Source organism: Rousettus aegyptiacus, unplaced genomic scaffold (assembly GCF_014176215.1).
Source record: "Rousettus aegyptiacus isolate mRouAeg1 unplaced genomic scaffold, mRouAeg1.p scaffold_m13_p_1, whole genome shotgun sequence".
Taxonomy (NCBI): Eukaryota; Metazoa; Chordata; class Mammalia; order Chiroptera; family Pteropodidae; genus Rousettus; species Rousettus aegyptiacus.
Window position 1 is genome coordinate 41,703,065 of NW_023416284.1, and position 24,605 is coordinate 41,727,669.

Below are 24,605 nucleotides of genomic sequence, written 5' to 3' on the forward strand. Positions count from 1 at the left end.
AAAGTATTTAATATGTTGATTTTTAAATAGTGAACACTCTGAAAAGGTTATATTGGTTGTATTATTTTTCCTTTGTGCAAGATTGAAAGTTGTTAACTTTATTGTGGTACATGTGTGAGAAATAATTTATTTACATATTTATTGTGTTATATATTTATCTTACAGATACAATTGGTGGTATACTCACTATTTCTAATTTTCTGTACTTTGATGGCATAAATTTTGTGAACCAGGTTAGTTATTTAGGTTTTTCTCTACTGTAAAAATGTCAACTGTACAACCTTTAAATTAACTTGCAATTAAAACATGGCCCTAATTCTTCTGGCAAATGGTGGTATCAAATATTGGATCAATTTAATCATTTTTATTAATAAATATAAAATATTTATATTTTAATATGAAATATAGTTGTGATCTGCTAAAACACTTATTATTTTCTAAGTGATAAAAACTAAGAGAATCTCTTATTCTGATATTTGTCTTTGACCCCATCCCTGACACAGGTTTCCTGGAACTCCTGTAAATTCCTAAGTCATAATATCACTAGGAACGTCTCTTGTTCTGATGAGGCAACGTTGGGTGGACTCTCGTATGGCGGTTCGTCACCAGAGAAACCAAGCCATGATTACCAGCTTGGAATTTCCTCTCTCCCTCTACTCCAGAGAGGAGGGAGGGGCTGGAAATGGAGTTAATAATTGATCATTCTTATGTGAGGAAGCCTCCATTTTGTTGTTATTCATGTAGGCTTATTATATATATAGCTCCGTGAAAATAGCATTCTTGAGTTATTTTTAATTCAACATGTCTCGTTAATGCCTTATATAAAGGACACACTCAAATATTGAATTAGTGAATGGCTGAACGTTAGTATATGTAAAAATATGCAGAAGGCTTGTGAATGCAGGGGGTTTGGGCATTGACTATCTTCTTTTGTTTCTTTATACTTTTTTCTTCTTGAACTATTTCAGATACCCTGTGTGAAGTTCCATTTTGAATTATTTGTACAAAACTGTTTTATAGCTGACAAGCAGATATGAAGCAAATCAAGCTAGATGTGTAGAGTAATTGGATAAGATTTGTGATGTGATTCTTCAGGGGAGGCTTTGTGATGTGAATTGAGGGGAGGCTTGTCATTGTATTTAGTAGAGGACTGTTAAAATTATTAAGGCACAGGAATAATCTAACTATAACTTGTTGATAGATTATAAGAAAATGATATAGAGAACTACTTAGAAGATATAGCAGTTGGAATTAAGTTCCAGTTGTGAATGAAGAAACCCTAAAATAATAGTTATTCTAAAGGACAGAAATTTATTTTCTCACAGGTATGAGTGTGGAAGTGGGCTCATCATGGCAACTGAGACCCATGCTCCTTTCACATGGCCACTCTTCTATGCATGACCTCCATTCTCTACATCACCTAAGGGTCGAGACCATGCTAGCCATCAGGGCCACATTCTAGCTGCGAGGAAGAAAAAAAGAGAGAAAGGCAATCATTCCCCTTTTGAGGATATTTCTAAAAAGTTGCACGTAAATCTTTAGCTTACATTCCATTGTCCAAAGTTTAGTTAAGATAGCTACAGAAGAGGCTGAGAAATGTAATTTTTCTTCTGGGCAGGTGCATGCCTAGCTAAAAATATTTATTTCTGGTACCAACAAAAGGTACCCTTTTGGCCAGAACTGCCACCTTCTAGAAATTTGCCAAAATGACCAAAATGACCAACACAAAGGGAAAGAGGAGAGGTACCCGCCATATGTTCTCTAGCCTTTTAGAAAACATGAAGTTGTTCCTTTGGCCACATACATGGGAATCTACAAACAAGGTGATATTGGAGACATCAAGGGAATGGACACTGTTCAAAAAGGAATGCCCCATAAATGTTACCATGGGAAAACTGGAAGAGTCTGCAGTGTTACCCAGCATGCAGTTGGCATCGTTGTAAACAAGTTAAGGACAAGATTCTTGCCAAGATAATTCATGTACTATTAAGCATATTTAGCACTCCAAGAGCTGAGATAGCTTCCTGAAACATATGAAGGAAAATGTTCAAAAAAAGAAGGAAACCAAAGAAAAAGGTACCTGGGTTCAACTGAAGCACCAGCCTGCTCCATCCAGAAAAGCACACTCTATGAGAACCAATGCAAAGGAGCCTGAGCTGCTGGAACCCATTTCCTATGAATTCATGGCATGATAGGTGTAAAGAAAGAAAGGAACTCTAATTAAGTAGAAGTGTGGTGTCCCATCTCTCAAAGAAATATTTAAAGAAAAAAAAAAGTAGTTTGGATATCAGAGAACAAATGAACAGGCCTTCCAGTGGTGGTTTTTAAATATTCTAGGAAATATGAAGAGAAGATCATTAGCTAATGTAATTTATTGAGAATTGTCCTGAGAGCCTAGTGTGGTTCTAGGTATAAAGGGAGTTATCAGTACAGAGCATGTGATAAAAGCTGTAAGAGCAGATGGGATTGTCAGGAAGAGCACAAAATCTCGGAAGAACATCAAAAGAAACCTTTAAAAGCAGTGCTAAGACAGTGTGGGAAAGGTGGAGCATTTAACCTTAGGTAAGACAAAGAGCACCTCTTCGAATTTCTCAGGGACTAAAGACCTGAGGTCTGTCAAAAGGCCCAGCAAGAGCCTGGCATCCTCACCCTTCTGCCCCACCAGGCTTATAACTTATTAACTTTTCTATTCAATTCTGGCCTTGGCCATCATTTTATGTTTATGTCACAGGTTTAAAACTTTGGAAATAAGAGTAAGGAAGAACCTATGGTGTATTATGTTTCCTCCATTCTGAGGTACACATTTTTACATTTTTGGAATGAGACTAGAATAGACTTTATATGTAATACTTTAAGTACTTAGTCTAAGGAATAAACAATAAGTAGAATAAAAAGCGCCATACATCATCCGCACTCCCTCCCCCTTTTTTTTGTTTAGTCTCTTGCTTCTACTTATCTATCCAAACCAGAAGAGAGTGAAAATTTGGGCCTGTATAGTATTTTGATTCTCTTGGAACCATTTTTAAAGGTTTATGATTTTAGTTGGATGTTGTTTATCCTAATATAATGATTTCTAGAATGTACTAGGTATTTTATTATTAGAGTTCATATTAAGGCATATGGAAAAGTGATACAATTTCTTACGTGTTCTTATCTAGTCTTAAAATATCCAGTTAAATAAAAATGTAATAGATTGGCTGATAAAGCTTTCAGAGGATATTTCTTTGACATATACAAAAAGTATTTCTGCCTAAGTCGTAATTTGAAAACAAAATAAAGCAGCATTTGTTTTTGATGGAGTTTGTAAGTTAACTTTAAAAGCAAATCACTTATAAGTACCATACTTACATAATACACTACCTGATCATTTGATTATACATACTTGGAATAGTATATTTTCTAATACCTTTTTCATTTTTGATTTTATAATTCAAAAATTTTAAAAATCTCTAATCTGTGGTCACACTAATTGGATTTTATATCTATGCTTGAAATATAAAAATATGCTGTGTTGGTGATTATTTGTCTGCTACAAAATCTATGTTTACCTGCTTCTTTAGAAGTTAACATTGTAGTGGTTTTAAAATTTAATCATATACGTGTGTGTGTATATATGTGTGTGTGTGTGTATAAAATCTTCAAGAAAGTTTTAACTTTCAATTATTACACAGTTGTTCATTTGGATACTTTCTGTTTTGCCGATAATCTGTACCCTGATTTTATTTTACTTAGCCATACTAAATTAAGAACTCATCTTTTATTCCAGAAATCTTGATACTTTTCTAAACTTCTTTGTTTTACCAATTTTACCATAAATTAGTAATTTACTTATTTATAAATAAATAAATAAGTTGAAATTTACATTCAGGGAAAAATACCTTTAAGCATTCAGTACTGCTGTTTATAGGATTGATTTGATTACACATTAGGAAAAAGATAAAGCATGCTAAATACAGTTTCATGTTACCTTTTAAAGATATGTATGGTTTATAACTTATAAAAGAAGCAGTGATTTATGTTAAAATATCAATTCTGCCTATTTACCAGATAATTTTCTTAGGCAGTTCACTTAATTCCTTCCAGCCTCAGTGTTTGTTATTTGTTGAAAGGACTACTGAGGTGTTAAATGAGATCGTTTATTCTAAGATAACCGCCACCCCGAGAGCAGCATCTGTTATTGTTACAAATTTGAGTTCAGAAGTACCCATAAGAGATTTTAGAGTGTCCTCAGCAGATGTTTCCATACTTACTTTCTTCCTCTGCTGTTACTTTTGCCTTTCTGTTTTGCTTGTTTCTTCCAGTTCCAGCCCCTCTCATTTATCTTTTCTTTTATCTTATGAGAGCAATTGTTCACTGATGCGCATGATCCTGTCCAGGTCCTGACTGTCAGCTGCTTTCAGAGTGTGATCAGTGTAAAGACTAGACACAAATGAGAAAAGACTGGCTACGGTGCCTGAAGTAATTCTTTGTTCATATTATCATCTCAACTGACTGAGAAAAAGTCAAAGAGATATTAAAACCCAAGGGGTAAAGTATTAAATGGTGCAAAAATACCACCACCAGAGAGAAAACAAGTACCCATTCCTCCGTGAAAAGAAGATGAATAATGAGTGTTGTCAGGTTATTTTGACAGTCTTTGGTAGCTTTTCTGTATCTTTATTATAATCACCTTAGCAACCAGTTTTTTAGAACGTAATCTTTTTTGTTGACTTCTTTAGGCGTATGAGATAGATGCTTCCTTTCAGCAGCACCTTTTCTACAGAATATGTATGTGGTTTCCTTCCTAACTCTCAGTTGTTGTTTTGGCAAATGCAGATCTGGATGATAGCATAACCTTAAAATTGCCAGGGTTCATTTGTTTTCAAAATAGATTCTGTTTTTCTCCTCCTCCCTTCCTCTCTTCCTTTATTGTGGTAAAACACTTTTGTGAATAGTTTTTGCACTCTGAACATGGGTGTGCAAATGTCTCTTCAAGACCCTACTTGCACTTCTTTTGGATATTTTCCAGATGTGGAATTGCTGAATCATATGGTAATTCTGTTTTTAATTCTTTGGGAAACCATCATACTGTTTTCCATAGCAGCTGCACTATATTCCATTACTACCAATAGTGGACAAAGTTTCCAGTTTTTCACAACTTCACCAACACTTGTTATTTTCTGGTTTTCATCCTAACGGGTGTGAAGTGGTATCTCACTGTGGTTTTGATTTGTGTTTCTCTGATGATTAGTGATGTTGGCATCTTTTCCTGTGTTTATTAGCCATCCCTATTTGTCTCTTTTGGAGAAAGGTCTTTTCAAGTCCTTTGCGTGTTTTTTAATCAGGTTGTTTGTTTTGTTGTTGATGATGATGAACTCTAAGATTTCTTCATTATTCTGGATATTAATGCTATGTAATTAGGACTGGTTTGTATATTACTTTAAGGAGCTCTCCAGCTGCAAGAGGTAAGAAAGGAGTTTTGGCTGATTACAGAATAAACCTCAGGTGCATAAAGCTATTGTGTATTAGGCATTAAACTAAGCACTTTATATTCTTTAATTCTATCTTCTCAAATTCCTAGGACAAAGAAGGTTATTGTTCTTATTTTTAAAATGAGAATGGGGAGTTAAGTGACTTGTAGGAGGTCAACAGAAACAATGTGGCATCAGTGGAATTTGAACAGTAGTTTTCTAATTCACCATGTGCATTTTATTGCAGATCTTTCTGACTAAACCTCTTGTACTTTTTTTTTTTCCTGATTAAGTCTGGTGGAACATACCTGAACGATAGTGTTTCTAATGATGATGAGACATCTGAATTACCCAGAAAAGATGTTCTCAGTTTAATCTTGGTGTCTTTTATTTACAATTTAATTCTTAGAGGGAATAAAACTGTGTTAAATTAGAAATTTTGGCTAACTTAATCTCTTTCTTGACCAATGCAGATAATGGAGAATTTGGAAGTTTGTGTTTTTGTAATTTATTTATATATTTATGCTGCACCTGCTCTTTCATGATAGTGGGGAACATGAGCAAGAAACAGCTGAAGACAACTACACATAGTACCGACAAATGTCAGCTAGAATTCTACTTTCCTAAACCTTGCTCTGATGGTTATTGGAACTAAAATATATGTGCAAGGCCCTGGGCAAACACAGCCAGATGGTTTCCTGAGGAGGTATGCGGAGGGAAATTTGCTTCCAAAGTATCAGTCACTAAGGGGACCAGGTAAACTTGGCACATATCGCATTATATTCCTTTTTCTAAATTCTACTGCAGTTCTCTTTAATTATTGGAAACTGCCATTTCTCCCCCCTCCAGAAAATATAATTAAACACCTTCATGCTGTCAGTGCCACTGCCGCTCTCCGTGATCTGTTGCCAGCATGGAGCTTTGGTCGAGCGTTATTGCATGACTGCATAATGACCAGGAAGCAAAATCGGCCCAACTCTAACACATTCCTACTCTGCTATAACCAAAGGAGCTTGCAACTCAATGCTTTTATAGTGATTAAAGAACCATATTCTCTATTCTCCTGGCATTTAAAATATACAACTGATTGCAAAGAGTGTTTTTTTTCTTTTTAAAATTATATTTGGCTTTTCTCAGCACTGTTTTAAAAATCAGAACATTTTCATTGATTTCTCTCAAGACTCGGTAAAAATTTGAAGTCAGTAATAGTCAAACTCCTTTCTTTTTTCTTTTTTTTTTTTTTTTTTTTTTTTTTACCTTTTTCAGTTCATGAAGGCATTTTGCTCTTGGAGAGGGACTTAGGTTTTTAGACAGTATTCTTTAATATGTGTAATAATTACAGAGAGATCTGCTTTTAAAGAAATTGGTGACTCCTTGGCTGCATCCCAAAATTTAGATTTTGTACATATGACATACAACTGCGTTTTATACAGAGCTAACTACCTCTGGTGATCTATGGACCACACTTTGAGAAACACTGGTTTGGATGTATAGAAAGGCCTCACTAGACATATTCATTAAGACTGAATGTGTGAGCCTATGCATTTGAACATGGGTGTAGATGTAGCCATCTTCCCTAATTAGAGTGGATAAACTTTCCTCTGTATTAAACTAATTTCACAATGTTTTAAGCCTATAGGTGATCAGTGCACTTGTATTTTGTCTTTATAGAGAGATCATTTGCCAACTCCCCCACTGAATAAGTGTATTACCCCCACATCCCTCATTATCAGAGGGATTTGGCAGAGTGGTCAGTTTCCTCCCAGCATGAACTAAAGAAGGCATTGAAATGAAATTTGTGAAAATGAGAGGTGAAGATAGCCCACCTCTACCTTCAGTTTAGACTTGATCTAATTGCCCTGATTTCTGAAACAGAATGGTGAAACTGTCCTGATCATTGATTAACTTTTGAATTCTATTCCAAGTTTTGCCATTAGTTTATTGTGAATGATTAGGGGTAGGGGACGGATTCTTTTCCTCTCCAGACTAAAAGTGATTCTTAAGAGTTTAGCTACTGTTATAGAAATTGAATCTTTTCTTAGTCTGCTGTTGTGTGACTGAAAGAAAGATACCAACCAAATTTGTTACCTTATGCTTTCGATAGTACCTAATTCAAACGCCCCCCCCCCCCCCGCTTTTTTCCTCCCTCTTTTAATTTGCCCTTATATCCTTAGCAATTAGTATGATGTCTGGCCCAGAGCAGGCATTCAAAAATTTTTTAAATGAATAAATGTAATGAAGTCAGCTATTACTCCTTTTCCCTGACTCCTTAAGTTCCTTTTTCTATTCCAATTGACACCTTAACCCATATTACATCCATTTCTTAACACTCTTTGTTGCATAGTAATGGCCTCCTAAGTGGTCAGGTTTCCTATTCTCCTCTGAACCATCGCTCACTTATTGTCACATACTATTCAGAGTGTCTCATCCATCTCTGCATTATCTAGCAGCAATTCCAGGCAGTTCCTTCATTCTTGAGCTTCAGGTCAAATTCACCAGCTCTCTATTGTTGATACCATACACCAGCTCATTCAAACTAAATTGTCACCTCCTTGTCCTTCACTCATTTCTAAAGATCAGGCCTCAGTTTCCCTGTTATCCTTTCCCTTCTTTAACCTCAGGCATCCAAACAGTTCACAAGCTTTATTGATCTTGTCTATCAAATTATTTTCTGCCACCACATGCTAACCTTGCCTCTAATTCTTTGTCTACCATTCTATTTTTACGGTCTTCCTCTTGATCTTCGTGTTTTCTTTTCTCCCCTCTTCAAGTCAGCCTATGTGTACTGCCACCAAATTAAACTTCCAAAGGCTGGACTCTGACAGTTTCCCATGTGTGTTCTATGTGTGTTCTTTCCCTACACAGTAAATTCAAAAAGGACTGAGGCAGATTTTAGACTTCCCTCTGCCACTCTGGCAGATGTGCACATAAGATGCTCCTTTTTATCTTCCTTGTGTGGTGGGTAAGCATATAAGATTTGGAGTGACACCTGACTCTAAACCCCAGGTTCCACAACCTCCATGAGCCTCAGTCATCTGTAAGATGGGGTGATTATATCTTACAGGATTGTTAGGAGGGTTTGGTTTTGTTTTTCTTTTAGTTGTAAAAATTTTCAAACATTTCAAACACGAAGAGGTCAGTGGATTCCCATATATTATTTTCCCAGATTCCATAATTACCAAGATTTTACTGTATTTGTTTCACCTATTCCTTATTTTTCTTTACTAAAATATTTTTAAACCATTTCCAGACATGATGTAATTTTATCCATGCATGAGCATCTCTAAAAATAAAACTGCAATACCATTAATGTACCTAACACAATAATTCTTTGGTTTTATCTAATATATAACCCATAATCAAATATTTTTTATTGTATCCAAATATATTTTTGCAGTTGGTTTGTTCAAATAAGATTTCAAACAAGGTCCTCACATTATGTTATTTTGTTGTCTCTTTTTTTTAAAAAAAAAAATAAATGTATTGAAATACATACAAACAGAAAATTGTGCTACAGTTTGATGAATGTCCACCCACCACCCAGGACACAAAATAGACTATTACTACCACCCAGAAGTTGCTTTGTGCCCCCTCTCATTCACCATTTCTTCCCTCTTCCCCAAGGGTCAATACTGTCTTGACTTCTAAAACCATAGATTAGCTTAGCCTGTTTTTGAACTTGATTAAAATTGAATCATGTGGTGTATACACTTTTCTGTCTTGATTTATTTCACTCAATAGTACATTTCTGACATTCAAACATATTACCTATACCAGTGGTTGCTTTTCATTGTTGAATAAAGTTCCATTGTATGAATATGCCACAATTTGTTTACCCATTATCCAAATGAGCATCTTGAAGATTTTATGTTATAACACTGAATATGCGAAGGGATCAGCATAATGTCAGTGAAAGTTCAGTTAATATTAATACAGTATCTTACGTTTAAAATTTTCTCATTGTATATTGACTCATTTGAATTTTGATTCACCTAATGGGAACATTTTAGATTTTCATTATTAGTTGAAGCTTTTTTTTCTCACTCTATGGCCTCTTAAGGAAATAATCTTAAGGATTTTTGTTTTAATTGGCTGCCTGAATTTTGTCTCTTTGAATTTATGATTGATTTTCTTTTCTAATTTTATATCTAATATAGTCTGCATTTTTGTGAATGAAAGGAAAGAAATTTCTGGCTTTTTTTCCCCAAATTTTGTATATAATACTTTTTTGTTTAATTTTGGCCTGACTTTCACCTAAGGTCATGGACTCTATAGCCAAACTTTCTGGTTTCAAATCCCAGCTTTACCATTCACTAACTGTGTTACTGCACAAGTTATCTACCCTCTTTGTTCCTTAGTTTCCTCATCGTAAAATTGGGGATATACCTGCTACACAGAGTTTTCATAAATGTTAAATAAGTTAAACTATAGTAAAGTGCTTAAAAGAATATCTAGCTGTTATTATTATATGTAACTATAGTTCTCATATTTTTGTGTTTCAATTAATATCTACCTATAGGTCCTTATGATATATATTTTTTTATATGCTCGAAAAAATGTCCACTGCATTTAAGAGGAAGATTTATTGTTGTCATGACAAATGTAAGTTTCTTTACACTGACATATTTTCAGTATTTTCTCTATTTCATGTAGGCTTTCACTTGAGAATTGCTTTTACTATTGGAGTTCATATGCTGTTTTGGGGGGTTTTGATTCTCTTTCATATGCTTTTATTTCTTAAATCTGTATGTACTACTCAGAGTATCTCTCAGAATTAAAAGTTGATTGCTGCATAAGAAAATTAGATTGAGATGTTTATCATAGCTCGACTATTAAGAAATGGGATTTTTATATTTAATCTATAAGAAAATGTATTTAAATATTTTTTCTGTATTATTCTTTATTATTTGGAAACAGACCAGGTAACTAAGTGCTTCTGGAGTTGCACTGGGTCATTATTCCACTGTGTTGAACATTTTCTATTAAAATACTGGGCAGTGACTTGGATGAAGTTTCTTTCTTGAGAGAAAGGATTTATTACTTAGCAACACCTATGATAATAGGAAAATAACCTGAGAATATATTGGAGAAATCTTATTGGCTTTTTAGGACAAGGTAAAGGCATCAATGCTTCGATACAGAATTATGAGCAATTTCAGATTCCTTTCTTCAGATAGCATTGTCATTGGGCTAGAAATCCATGTTTAAAACAAGCATAACTATTCAGCCCAGTCAGAAGACTCCTCTCTCTCCAGTTTTTCTAGGCTGATGTTCATTCCAGGTTGCTGAAATAAAGCTTGGTGCCAAATGAAGTATCTTACTGATCTTCTAATTTCTGAGTTTTATTTAGAAATGGAAGAGCATCTAGATTATTTAAGATAGGAGCTATTGCTACTTGATTACACATTGTGAAAGTCAATGAAAATCTGTGTAAGACTGACTGTTTATGTCTACGGCCATGCTGCCCTGAACAAGCCCAATCCTGTCTGATCTTGGAAGCTAAGCAGGGTCAGGCCTGGTTAATACTTGGATGGCAAACCACCTAGGAAGACAGGTGCTGTAGGTGTGAAAAATAAAAGAAATAAGAGATTGTAAGCTGGCAAGGTCCTTGCAATCTGTGAGGTTGACCAAAGATTGCCTTGCCTAAAAAAAGGGAAAAAAATAAAAGAAAAAAGATTGAATGTTTATTATAAACATTTTCTAGAAGTAATAGATATAGTAAGATCCTAGATCATTACAACACTTTTAATATATTGTTGTTAAAAATCTAATAAGGTGTATGTGTCTATGTGTGTACAAGAAACGAAGTATGAGTTCTTTAGATTTTTTTTTCTCCCTTAATTTTAGAGGAAACCCTCATTGGCTTCAAATAAAATAATATTCTTTATTTCACCTCTTTAATGTATTTTTAGTGAAATTGGAATGTTTTAAGAAAACCGTTCTTTTCACATATTTTTTTTGCTCCTTATCCCTTCCCCTACCACTGGTTGCCATGGAAACAACGCTCAGCAGCCCTTAGAGCAAATGCCAGGCAGTATGGGGTTCCCCTGTGGTGGAGCCAGATGTCTGATGGTGCAAAACAGTTTGTGCTGACTCAGCTGTACACAGGAGCTCTACTGTGATTTTGTTCTTAAATTCTGAATTAAACTGGCGTGCAGTGTCTTGATTATTCAAAGATAAGAGTTTGCTTTCCCCCCACACAGTAACTTTGTTTTCCTTCTCCCTTTTTGAAACTCTAGTTCACTTTTTATTATACCTACAGAATAGAAGTAATTGGAATGGACATTACAAGTAATTTCTGAGATTTGAGAGAGGCAGGCAGCTATCTGTAGGAGGGTGGGAGAGAGAGGGAGAAAAATTGAGATTGAGATTCTAAAGGAATCTATTGTGTAGTCCAAACAAATTTCTTACTTAATCCTTAGCACGATTGTGGAGCCAGAAATAGTCACCAAATTAGATTAGTTTTGTGAAAAGCATATTTAAAGGCTGCCTTATGTTTAGGTATCTGTGAACTTTATGGTTGACTGTCATCACGATCACTGCAGGAAAAGAAAAAAAAAATTACATTGCCTGGGAGATTAGTCTGCTATTTACAAATATAGCAGCACATGAAAATCATCTAAGGACTTTGTTTCAAAGGGAAATTTACCCAGTTCCCAAACTTTACCCCAAACTCATTGGCTCAGAACCTCAGCTGATGGAGCCCAGTCATGATTCTGTTTTATAGACTTTAAGGGTGATTTTTAGGTAGCCAGCCTAGCAAATTATCTAAGGATATGGGGCCTGAGAACCATTGTTTCAGCTCCCTTAAAAATTCCACTGGTATAAGTGATAGCCATGGTGTGATGAAGAGAGCACAGCACTCGGATTCAGCAGACCTGGCCCGAACACTGGCCTATCTACGTTATCAGTCCACTCGCCTGCAAATGGAGGTGTTTACGAAGGTGTGGGGAGGATCTGTGAAATGTTTCTTTTACATAAGGGGGTATTATGATAATATGAAAACTCTAAAGACAGCTTCTTTAACTGAAGGAGAAATTTGAAGTCATTTTTTATTCCTTTAAATGTTATTGGAGAAATTTAGCACAATTTGATAGAGGACTCAAACTACATATTAGAAGACTTTAGTTTCTAGCTATAAATTAGCTTTATAACTTTATATAAGATCTTCATTTCTTAAGTCTTATTTCTTTGTTTATACAGGAGTCCAAATTGTGTGGGTGTGTGGAAGAGGGTGTGCATTAAGAAAAGGTAGTTTTACATGATTTCTTGGTTGGGTTTGCCTGAATCAAAAGTTTCTAATTCTATGATATGGTGAAAACATAGCATTTAATTTGTTTAAAACAAATGCTATGTCATTTTTTAAGCCCCTTCTAGTTATGAGTCTAAATAAGACTGTAGGATAACCCAAATTTTGAGGCCTGAAAAGCTTAACAATAAAAATTTAACTGAAGATTAAAGAGCATATGTGTTATAGAACATTTGGCAGTTTTATTGTCTTATTACTCTTCCTGTTTTATGATGCACTGAAAAACATAATAAACATAAACTTTTTGCTTTTCAAGTTTCTGTAGTTTATTTAATAGGGTCAATTAAAAAAAAATAATGTGCATGTAGTAATTTGTTTTTCTAGTAGTCCTAATGGGTTTTGTTACTTTTAATACAAATCTAAAGACACCATTCTACTTCTTATAACTGAAAGAATGTATTCTGTTTGAAAACATTTTATGAGTCTAATGCTTTGAGGTCTCAGTTGCTTTTTCATTGCATTGTTTTGGGCATTGGCTCAACAGTATGGCATAGTAATTGAAGAAGACCTTAGAAACCATTTGTATGCTTTTGACAGGCCTATATTGCACATATTCATCACCTAGTATTCACTAGGCATTGTTTTAGGTACAGAAGACAGCAGTGAACTGGATGTACAAGGAACCTCATGGAGTATATGTTTTTATGATAGGAAAGTAGAAAGAAATAAAAAATCTAAAAAGATACTTTCACATAATACTATGAAGACAGACAGATAAAACTGGATTTATATCCTTGTTATATGTTTCTAGCTGGGTGACCTTTGGCAAGTTAGTTAACATCAGAGATATTATTTCCCACATATAGGATGCAGAGATAATCATTCTTACCTGATAGGGTAACTTTTAGTATGAAAAAAGAAATTTTATTGAAAGATGTAGCATAGTTTCTGAAGCTTACCAGGTCCTCAATAAATTAATACAATTTCTAAACCAATTCAAATATGTTCAACTCTTTATTAGTCTAGGATTTGCTTTTCTGCTCTGTTTTATTCTGTTGAGCTTATCTCCTTTTTTTCAATATAATAATAAAAATAATGATAATGACAATAATAATAAATAAGTCATTAAGGAAAGCTGAATAACTCATTTGTTAGAGTTTAGGCAAATGTAGTTAAAAGTTGGATGATGGATTATTGAAAATATCAACTAATGAGGTTTTTGGCATGATGCATAATATATCTGACCAATAGACTGAGAGTTTCCTAGAGTATCTACAATATTCAGTGTAGTTTTCTTGACAACTTAGTAAAATGGATGGGTGACTTCATCCAGTAGTATTTTTATTATACTTATCTTCCTAAATTATAATTCGTCATGTGTGTGCTTGACTCCCATGATAGAATCTCATAGTATGCCCTTTGTGTCACAGCCTGATGTGAATTTGGATTCAAACAATATATGTTCATTTTTGGCTCTTCTGCTTTAGTGTGTGACTATGATTTTCCTTGCTAAATTTCCTGATATTTAATGATCCTTGCATTCCCGGTATACAGACTTCTTTATAATGTATTCCTAGACTGAGTCATATGGAATTGCTTTTCTTATGTCAGAAAATGGTCACAAATATTGTCTATATCATAGAAGTCAAATTAAATGTTTTTAATATACACTTGATTTAAATTAAAGATTTTTATGTCCATGATCATAAATTAAATAAGGTTGATTTTCTTTTTTAGGTTTGTCTTTATTTTGAAATCAGAATCAGGATTATACTAGCCTCAAAAAATGGGATGGATAACTTTTTGTACATTTTCCATGTTCTGGAACAGCTTAGATGGGATAAAAATTCATTATAACTTGAAATCTGATAGGATTCAAATGTAAAACTATCTAGGACTAGGGTATTTTTGAAGGGAAATATCCTTGATGATCATTTCAGTTTCTTTAATAATTACTAGCCTATTGTATTATCTATATTTTTCTTTGATCAGTTTTTACAGAGCCTGTCTTATTAATGTTTTCAAAGAACTACACTTTACTTTCATTGATTTTTATTGTAATGTTTTTTATTTGTTTTGCTTATATACATATTTTTTTGGTTTGGTGGTGATTGTTTTGTTTCATTAACACATGCCCTTTGCTATTTTCTCTCTTATATTTTTGAATTTGCTAAGTGGTTCTTTTTCCACCTTCTTAGATACAATGCTTAACTTATTATTCTTTAACTTTTCTTGTTTTCTGAAAAGTTATTCAAAAGTATAAATGGCCTTCTTAGTTCTGCTTTAGCTATATCTTTTAAGTTTGACCTCGAGAGTTATGGTTTTTTATTCAATTGTGAATACTGTCTTTCTTAATTTCCTATATTGATTCCATTTTAAATTTTGGGTTTTTTCTAACATTAATTTATTTCTAAACACAAGGGAGTTTTAAAACTATTTTTTGTTTTTAGTTTATATTTTTTTATAGTTTTATTGCATATATTCGAAGACACAAAATGTATGAAATTGGTTCTTTGAGATTTACTGGTTTCTTTTATGACCCAATGCACAATCTGTTTCGGTAATTGTTCTATGTGCTCTGCCTCCTCCAAAATGTTTATTTTCTGTCTGTGATATATAAAATTTTTCTTATATCTAATACCTTCAGCTTATCGTATTCTTAAAGTCTTAAGTATTTTTTTAAAACTGTTTTTCTGCTTTATTATTCTCTGACAAAGATGTGTTAAAATTTTGTTTTATTTTGCTTGCTTAGCTGTGATAACATGTCTTAACCATCTTACTCTATAAATCTAATGGCAGATGAAAGCATCGCTGCTTTTGTTGAATCTGGGGAAGAGGTCTCAAATAGAGTGTCCTCGTAAGACCTCATACTTTGGGTACCCCAAGGCACCTCTGCAGAATTTATAAATTGGAATATTATTTCTGTAAACAATCTATCAATTGACCTTTTAACCTTGTACTTATTTTCTTATCGTCCACCCACTAAAGAATTTTTAATTCACAGCCAAATGGGTTCGCATTCTCCTCTTTACGCCACCGGCATATGTGCTTTTCCACCTGCCATTTCACCTACCAGGACCCTTCTTCACATAGCCAAATTCTACACTTTAGTTAAAACCCTTCTCAAATGCTGTTTCTTCCATGAAATCCCTTCTAGCCACATCAGTTCTTAGAACCCTAAAAGCAATTGTTGCTACCACAATTAATTTAATATTTATACACTCTCCTAATTCACTAATAAATTAATATTTACTCAGTGCCCAGCACTTGTGGTGGTTGGAATTTCTATCTAAATAACTGTAGTTTAATATTTCTTTGCTTCTATCGTGTTACTCTGTGAGCAGCTTGAGGGTAGCATGTCTTGTATGTCTCTGTTCGTTATAGTACCCGCATAGGATCTTCCCCTTGGCATTGACCAACAAAAATACTTTGAGCTTATTTATTTCAATGTTAATATGACTTATTTTTCTTCCTACATAGAGGACAGTTTTGTTACATTGTAAGTCCTTTATTTTCCTGTATTTTCTTAATTGTCCAAGTTTAAATTTACTCTCTTATATGGCAGTATTGTTTAGTCCGGTAAAACAATACACTGAACTAGACTGTTTTCCCTTCCCCCTCCTCCTTAAGATAATTATTTGAGTTAAGCTTTCAGTTTGCACGGTTTCTTCCGAAGGACAGTGAACATGATCTAAGTCGAGCATTAGACTGAGAATAGAGAGTTTCAGGACAACCACAATCTACTAATTTGTTACTCTGCTAATGAGATGGTTGCGTCAGAACCATAGTAGTAGTCATCCAGACTTTTAGCCCTGGCAACACACCTGCACTGAGCTGGTGCTATGTGGGGCACAGAACATGTTTAAAGAATTCTTGTCTACCACACTGATCTCCCAGTGTGATTTTTGTTCTACAGAACGAACACGAGTGAAACATAGCCAGCCAAATCCTAAAACAGGTAACACAGGCCATAAAATGGAGGTAGCAGGTGAAACAGAAGACTGAATTAAAAAGGTATAGAATACATAAAAGTCATGAGCCTTTAAGTGCTTTGATGTGAATTTTAGTTCATTTTTCCAGTATCCATGAAGCAGATAATTCAATGCCTGTTTTACAGATGAAGTAGAATTTCATAGAGATAAATAATGTATTAATTATTAGATATTGAGTAAGTGATAGATTTGTGGATTGAATTCAGACCTGACAGCTAAACCAACATTCTTAATTGCTCTTGTTTTTACTTACATACCACCCGATATTATTTCGTAGGCTTTGAATAATTTAAATAAATGTAAATATTTAGAATTAATTGTTGATTCTCCTTTCTACTGAACTACAAGTCCATGAAAATAGAAACCATGTTTGTTTTGTTCAGCATGATATCTTGAGGACCAAACTTTGTGAATGGCACTTAGCTGGTGCTCAGTAAATAGTCTCCTCTGTCCCCGCCATTTTTTTTTTCAGCAGGGGTACAGGAAGGCCAAGGTTTCTACCATGTTGTTTTGAATGTCTTAAGCAAAAAAATAATGCATGGAAAGTCTGGGTCAGTGTGAACCTGAACAATAAAGAAGGTTTAATGGATGAACTAGCCTTCTTAGATAGAGATAAAATAATTCTTAACAGTAACTTCTACATAAAGCTATGAATAACCTCAAATACTTCTTTCTCAAAACAGAACCATTCATTGTAGAGGAACCACAGTAAGGATGGGGAAATGCTGACATCTCTGTAATACAGATTGAACTACTTCATTTAATTTTCTTTTTACCTTTTTTTTTTCTTTAATAGAGAAAATCAGGCAAAGATATGCAGATCTGCCTGGAGAATTGCACATTATTGAACTAGAAAAGGATAAGAATGGCCTTGGACTCAGCCTTGCTGGTAATAAAGACAGGTCACGCATGAGCATCTTTGTGGTGGGAATTAACCCAGAAGGACCCGCTGCCACGGATGGACGAATACGTATTGGAGATGAACTGTTAGAGGTGAGGGGCATATATGCTTTTTATTTCTTTTCTACTGAGGTGAAAGTGTCCTGGAAATAGTGTACAGTAAAATGAGTGAAGGGGAAGAATGTTGAAGAATAAAATTTTTTTCAACTTCAAAATCATCTTTCAAAGCAAGAACAAAAATCATATTGAGTAAAAATCTCAAAATGATTTGGGAACCCTTAAGTAAATTCTCATGGAAATATATTTAAAAAATAGGGCTCATTTTTACTGTCTATTCAAAAAGTTCAAAACTAATTTGATTATTAATCTAATGTCAGTATTTATCTAAACTCTCTGGGTTTTGAATTAACTATAAGTATGCCATGTGTTTTTATTATTGTCGTTTAAGCCAATGAAACATGTGATCTGATTGTCAAGGAATAGTTAATATCAGTAAAGTTGGTGATGCAGGTTAAGGCCATATAAATTCCTTATTTAGGAACAGGATAGAGGTAAGAGAAGCTAAGGAAATGACTGATTCTCTGTTAATTACTCTCTCGATGATTTCATCAATAAACTGAAAGGTTATTTTTATTTTCTTAAACTTAAAATCAGGGTTTCTATTCTGAGTTTATCTTAGTTTGATATTCATTTATTTGTTCAATCACTCAGCTAATAATTTTTTTTCTTGGGACTAGACACAGAAAAAGGAATGAATACATCCAGTCCCTTCATTCAAAGTGCTCACAGTCTAGAGGAAGAAACAGACATTACAAAATTGTTGCACCTGAGAATGAAAAATGTAATAACAACAGCAATGGCTAATGTATCCCTCGTATTAGACACAGCAACCTCTGTTACTGATGAGGTTACCAAGTAAACGATGCTGCTGGGATTCAAAATCGAGCAGTTTGACTTCTTAGCTCTTTGTTAACCCATGTACTCCGAGGCTTCTTGTATAAAATGCTTCAACACTTCAACATTAAAGGAAGCTAAATCACAGCGGCACGGAGGGTCAGCCTGCTTACTTAAAATGAGGGCTTCCTGATTTTGCGATTTCCTCTTCAGACTCTGACTTAGAAATCAGTCATCCGTAATCTGATGTGCCTAATAATATCTATAGCCAAAGCTGCTCAGACACTGTCACTTCTTTTTTCCAAGCTCCGATAGTTTCTCCCCATCTAGAACCTAATTCCACAAAGAACTCACTTCTGAAATTACTTTTCTTTCTTGTTCTTTTGTAATATAGCTTCAAAAAAGAGACCCATATTCAGTAGCAGCACTGACAAGCACACTCGTTAATTAAATAGAAGGTGACAAAATATATTAACTAATATATTTCATTGCTTCAGGTTTATTTTTTGGGGCTGATGTTTAGGGACTTCTTTCGAAATGAGACTAAAGTAATGGTGGTGGCAATAATAATGAAGGCAAAAATTAATTTACTGAATTATTACTGGCACTCTACATATGCACTCACACATTTGTACTCAGTATTTTTAAAAGCCCTATATGATTAGTACTATTATTATCTCCATTTTATGGATTAAAAAAAACTTCATAAGTAACTTGCCTAACAATACAGAACTCAGTTACTAAGTTTCAGTAAGAACCCAGGCTTGCCAAGCTCTAACCACCAAAATATACTGTGTTCCACATAGTACTTCAGCCAAACCTTACTTGTTTAGATCCTCGAGAATTCTGATTGAGGATGCTCTGTCTTTATGGCATCATGTATATTAAGCCACTTTGTTGTGGTATGTGTACCTAGACCCAGATTTCCTGTCTTGCATGGTATATGGAAATAGTCCAAAGGCTATAATTTAGAACATGAAGATTCTAGTTCTGTTCTCTCTACCTTATTAAGACTCAAGATGGAATGGCCTAGAGGATCCAGACTAACAGGAGCATTCTTATTTTTCTGTCTGACATTTTGTTAGAGACGGGTAAGAAATGAGCTGTGGCTGCAGAGTAATGAGGGTGTTTTACAGGCCATAACAATAGCCAACTCTGTATACATCAGTGAGCACTGGTCTTAGCAGACCTACTTTAACTTATTCTAATTCTTTCAGTTATTGCATTTTTAGAAGGGGCTTAACACAGTATGTGGCACATAGTTGGCTATTAATTAGATCATATTTCCTCCCTCACAGACAGAAACTTCAGATATCTGTTTTCTAGCCCAGAGGCTGGAAAAGCTCTGCTGGGTAAAAAAGAATATTAACAAATTGCCATATTGGACCTCTCTATTGCTTTGACTTTCTGAATTTGGTCCATTTGTTGCTATTCAGAATTTTTATCTTCATTCAGAGATGGAAAGAGGAAGACAATGAAACATGACAATAAGATAATCCCCCTCTACTCAACACTATTTCTCTTGTTTAAAAAAAAAAAAAGATAAAAATATATTGGAACACAGATTCTAGAGTCACATATGTTTGGCTACTTATTTATCTTCTCTGTCTCCCAGTTACCTCCTTTATCAAATGGAACTTATTCATTCAGCAAGTATCTTACTGTGCATCTGTCATTTGGAGGCACTATATAAACAAGGTACTGATTTACCATTGGTGAGCAAAATCCGCGATACCTGTCCTCATATAGCTTACAGTCAAGGGATTGTATAGCATCAATCAACCTGAAAGGGCGCTATGAGAATTAATGATGGAAGATATGTGAAGCTTTGCCACAATATCTGGCTCATAGTAATGCCTTAATAAATTTTAGATAATATTATTTATAAAATAATATTTTGTGTGGTTTTGTGTATTTCAGTTTTTTAGTTTGTATATATTAATACATTTGTCTCTGAAAGTGTGTCCCAGAGGGGAGCCATCTTCTTATTCCTTAGTAGCTTCATGCATCATCTTGAAAAGCTGAGAGAATGAAAAAATGCACATACTGGATTCTTAAGGAGTTATAACCCATCTTCTCATGTGGCTTTTGGCTCTAGGTCAGGGATGATGGGGCGGGGGAGGGGGAGGGGAATTCCTGTGGGAAGCATTTCCCTGGTTTCTTTTTATAGCTGAGAAAAATTTCACTCTTTTCTCTATGATATGTGAGGAATTCATATATAGCATGATATCAAATCCAGTGTGATTCTGAACTGAGAATAAGAAATTGATTTAATAATGAGTGCCAGGAAAGCTAAAGCCAGTGTTACAATAGCTATTCTTTGGATATTGCAGTGTATCTGATTGTAGGAGGGAGGCATTTGCAATGGGCTTTTAGACTATACTTACTAGATTTCCAAGTTAGAGCACATCTGCGTATTTGCTTATCCACCCACACTTCATTTGTTTTTGTGGTTTCTCTCCTCAGTTGAGGTAAAGTTATCCATGTCTTGATTATTTTTACAACTCCACCATTTGCTCATATTATTTCTCATTAGTGCTTTGTTGCTATCGTTATTACTTGCTCACAGCCTCCTTTTATAGATGATCTGACTTCTGTTAAGCCCTAAGCTGAGGCTAATTTAGAGGAGGTGGAAAACAGAACGGTCGAACAAACATGTGGCTTCTTTGAATTCAGAAACTCTGCCTCCCTACTAGAGCCCTGTCCGTGACTGATTTTTGGCACGACATTCACCAGCAGTTTTGTTGCTGTGGGACTGCATTGTTACAGTAGAAAAGCAGTCAGCAGGTTCTGTCAATCGATGGCCCAGTTAATGTATTAAAAAAATCTTACATTAAGCCCCCAGAAGACAATGTGATTAAATTTCAGCTTCTTTGCCCTTTACTGCAATAGTAATATGGGAGTTCTGAATTAATTTCAGAAGGTATTAGCATATAATTACCACGTAGACTGGAATAAGACTTGCACTAGAGTATTGGCTTTCCCTAAGCAATTAGTCCCAGAAAATACACAGGCCCGGGCATGGCGCTGTCATATGAACATAAGGTTTATTTATAATCTTCCCTACAGTGCATGTGTGGGAAGAGAGAGCCCATAGTGCTGTGCGGGGAACTGGAGTGATTTGTCAGGTTACAGAAGCAGCCAGAAGGAACAGCGTGGGTGGCACAGGAAGTGCACAATTGATTGGGCTAGCATGTAGAGCTGTGTCTTGTCTTCAAGACAGAGGAAGGACATCCCCTTTGTAACGTTTACCTGCCAGATAGCCAAAACTAAATCTTGTTATTTTGCGTGTGTAGATGTTTATTTAAGAACCGTTAAAAATAAAAAGCATCAATACTTCTCATATTTGTCACGGATAACGATATACGACTATAGGTAAACTCAGACCCTAGTGTCTAGTAGTATTTATTTAATAATAGAAAAAAAAAAATCAAAGCCATAAAAGTTAAATGACTGACTCCAGGTACGTGGAGCTGCTTCATGACGTATCTCTTACCCGAAGGCCTTACCACCTCAACAGTCCCAGCAGCTGATCCTTAACTCTCTGCTGGTTGACAGTGAATTAATTTTGAAATCTTTTAGAAGACTTTAGATGTGATTTAGAAGCATAGAACAATGGTAAAAAAAAATCACTACCATTTGTGCTTCCATAGATACCAATCTTTCTAATTTACAGTCAGAAGCCTCTGTCATCTTAGATTGGCTTCTTTAGATTATTTTCATACATAGATGTAATTTTATAAAGTGTACATAATTAATGCAATAATTATGCTCAAGAGACTTCGTGTATTAAAATATCCCATCGTAGAAACACTAGTTTAACGAGTAGAAAGTAAAGGATTTCAAAATTGCAATAAAATTATTTTCCTACAGTTTTATTAAGATAAATAGGTTTATAATAGCTAAAGGTACAAAAGTAGATTAACCAATTTTTTTATTGTGGTAATGGTTTCATGAGTATCAAAACATCAAATTTTACATTTTAAATAGGTGATTTATTATATGTCTACTGTATCTCAGTTAAAAAAAATTGTTAATCAGACCTGACAAAAATAAATACTGAAAGAATGTCCTGAACACGACCTTCCCATATACAAAGCTGAAGTCACCCGATTTTGTGACTCTTAAAATAATCTACAACCTAATTCACAATTCGAAAGTCAACAGAAAAATGTGGTGCTAGTTGAGTGGTCAGCCTCACACACAAAACATGGGACCTCTGTGATGTGTGCAACCTTTTCCCTTTCTTCAGAGTGCAATCCCCCTGGTCTTTACCATCTTGTAACCGGCAGCTGTTTTTGTCTTGCTAACTTATCTTCCCTAAGTAATCCATTGTGTTATATCCAGGTTGAGTTACAAAAAGATATACTCATTAAGAAAACGTATTTATGAGGCAGTGCTAAATTTTTTCCATTCATTCTCTCTCTTAACTTTTACAACAACCCAGTGGAAGTTGGTGCTGTTTTAATCCCTATGTTACATATAAGGAAACTGATACATGAAGGAACAGAATCAGTATGCAAATACTAGCTTTTCCAACTCTTAAGGGGTTTGTTCTCAAGTTATTCAGTTTTAGATTAATAATAATTCTAGAAGGAAAGCAAATTTCTCATCATTTTGTAGTTTTGGTAGATCTAGATTAATGCAGTTAATACAGCACTAGTTTAAAATATCTGAGGTAGTTTCTCATAATGCAATACCATGTTACTTGTTTTATCTGAAAATTTAGTGCCACTTTGAATTCATTAACAGAAGAATGCAGTGGGTGAAATTATACCTCTCTCTCAAGAACCTGGGAAGAAAAATAATATTTTTTCGAGGTGGTTCTTGCCCAATTTGAGAGCTTCTTGAACTTCATAATATAAGAGTTTTCCCCTTCAGCACTATTACAGAGCTCAAGTTTTGCTTTTAGGCTACAAGAAATATATGTAAAACCTAGTTTATATTTAGAAGTCTCATTCTTTTTTCTGTGTTTCTTGCAGTGAAGTCTTTGAGCTCTGTTTCTGCCATTTTTGTTTCTGTCCCTGGCTTATTAGGGGAAGAGGTTTGAATTACTTAGTCACATGTCATCATCGTCTTTATGCTGCCGAAATATTTAGGCTAAATATCTATATTCTTACTGATCTTCTGGAAGGATGACAATTATTTAATTTTTATTATTACAGTCCTCGTTATTGCTCCACAAAAGCTTTATGTGGGAGCCACATTATCTTAATATCATGGAGAGAAAGTGTCATGAAAGCAGAAAGTAAAAATGAGCCACATTATCTTAATATCATGGAGAGAAAGTGTCATGAAAGCAGAAAGTAAAAATGAGGGAAATCTAAGAAACTTAGATTAATATAGAAGGAATATTAAAAAATAAAGATAGGAATATACGCTGAAAAAGAAACTTGCCTTTTGGAAGGAATAATTGGTTTTCAGCAGTGCCTCTTGAGACTCTCCTCTCTTTGCTGCAGTTTTTTCTTGGGTCTTACACAACTTTGAGATAGTTCTCCAGGCCTCTGTTCCCTCTTTTTTGCTAGTTTCTTTCCCATTTCCTTCCAGTTCTACTCATTGCTATCATAGTGACTGCACTTAAAATGCAGTCGGGAAAGACATGCTCTTAAGTTGAGAAAGGTTTCCTTATATCTGCCTCAACATATAATTTATTTCTGTATTTTACTTTATTTGCACAATGATCATTTGTAGTCACTTACAGTAATTTTTCAATTTTAAGGCATGAAATTAAAAGAAAAGTATTAATGAAATTCTTATTCCAAGTTTGACTTACTGACAATATCAAACAACTGCTTAAACTCTTCACAAATGTGGTTGAATATGTGTGTTTTAATTACAGTTTTTAAGAGGCGAGCTTAAAATCAGTAATCCAACATGAAAATCAGACATTTCACCAAAACAGTAACCATGAGCCTATTTCTCATTATTTTATTTTATTTATTTTTATTTTTTCTCATTATTTTAAGTCAGGAAAAATTCATTACACATCAACACCCTCCCCTTTTTCTAAAATATAGCTAAAATACCATAAAAATAATTGTATTTAGGTAACACATAATCATATTAGGATGTAAAGTGCCTAATATCGCTACAGAATCACCAAGTGATATGATTCCTAAC

The 24,605-nt window shown here is 34.4% G+C and overlaps 1 protein-coding gene and 1 pseudogene across 2 annotated transcripts in view; both read left to right on the plus strand.

Moving 5' to 3' along the window:
• PATJ (PATJ crumbs cell polarity complex component) overlaps nucleotides 1–24,605 on the plus strand; it is a 282,880-nt gene that overhangs the window by 141,998 nt on the left and 116,277 nt on the right. For both annotated transcript variants that reach the window (XM_036234605.1, XM_036234602.1), the window contains exon 28: nucleotides 17,488–17,684. In XM_036234605.1, the coding sequence (XP_036090498.1) occupies nucleotides 17,488–17,684 (197 nt within the window). The remainder of the gene's footprint in view (nucleotides 1–17,487; nucleotides 17,685–24,605) is intronic.
• Nucleotides 10,899–11,016, plus strand: LOC118604975 (annotated as a pseudogene).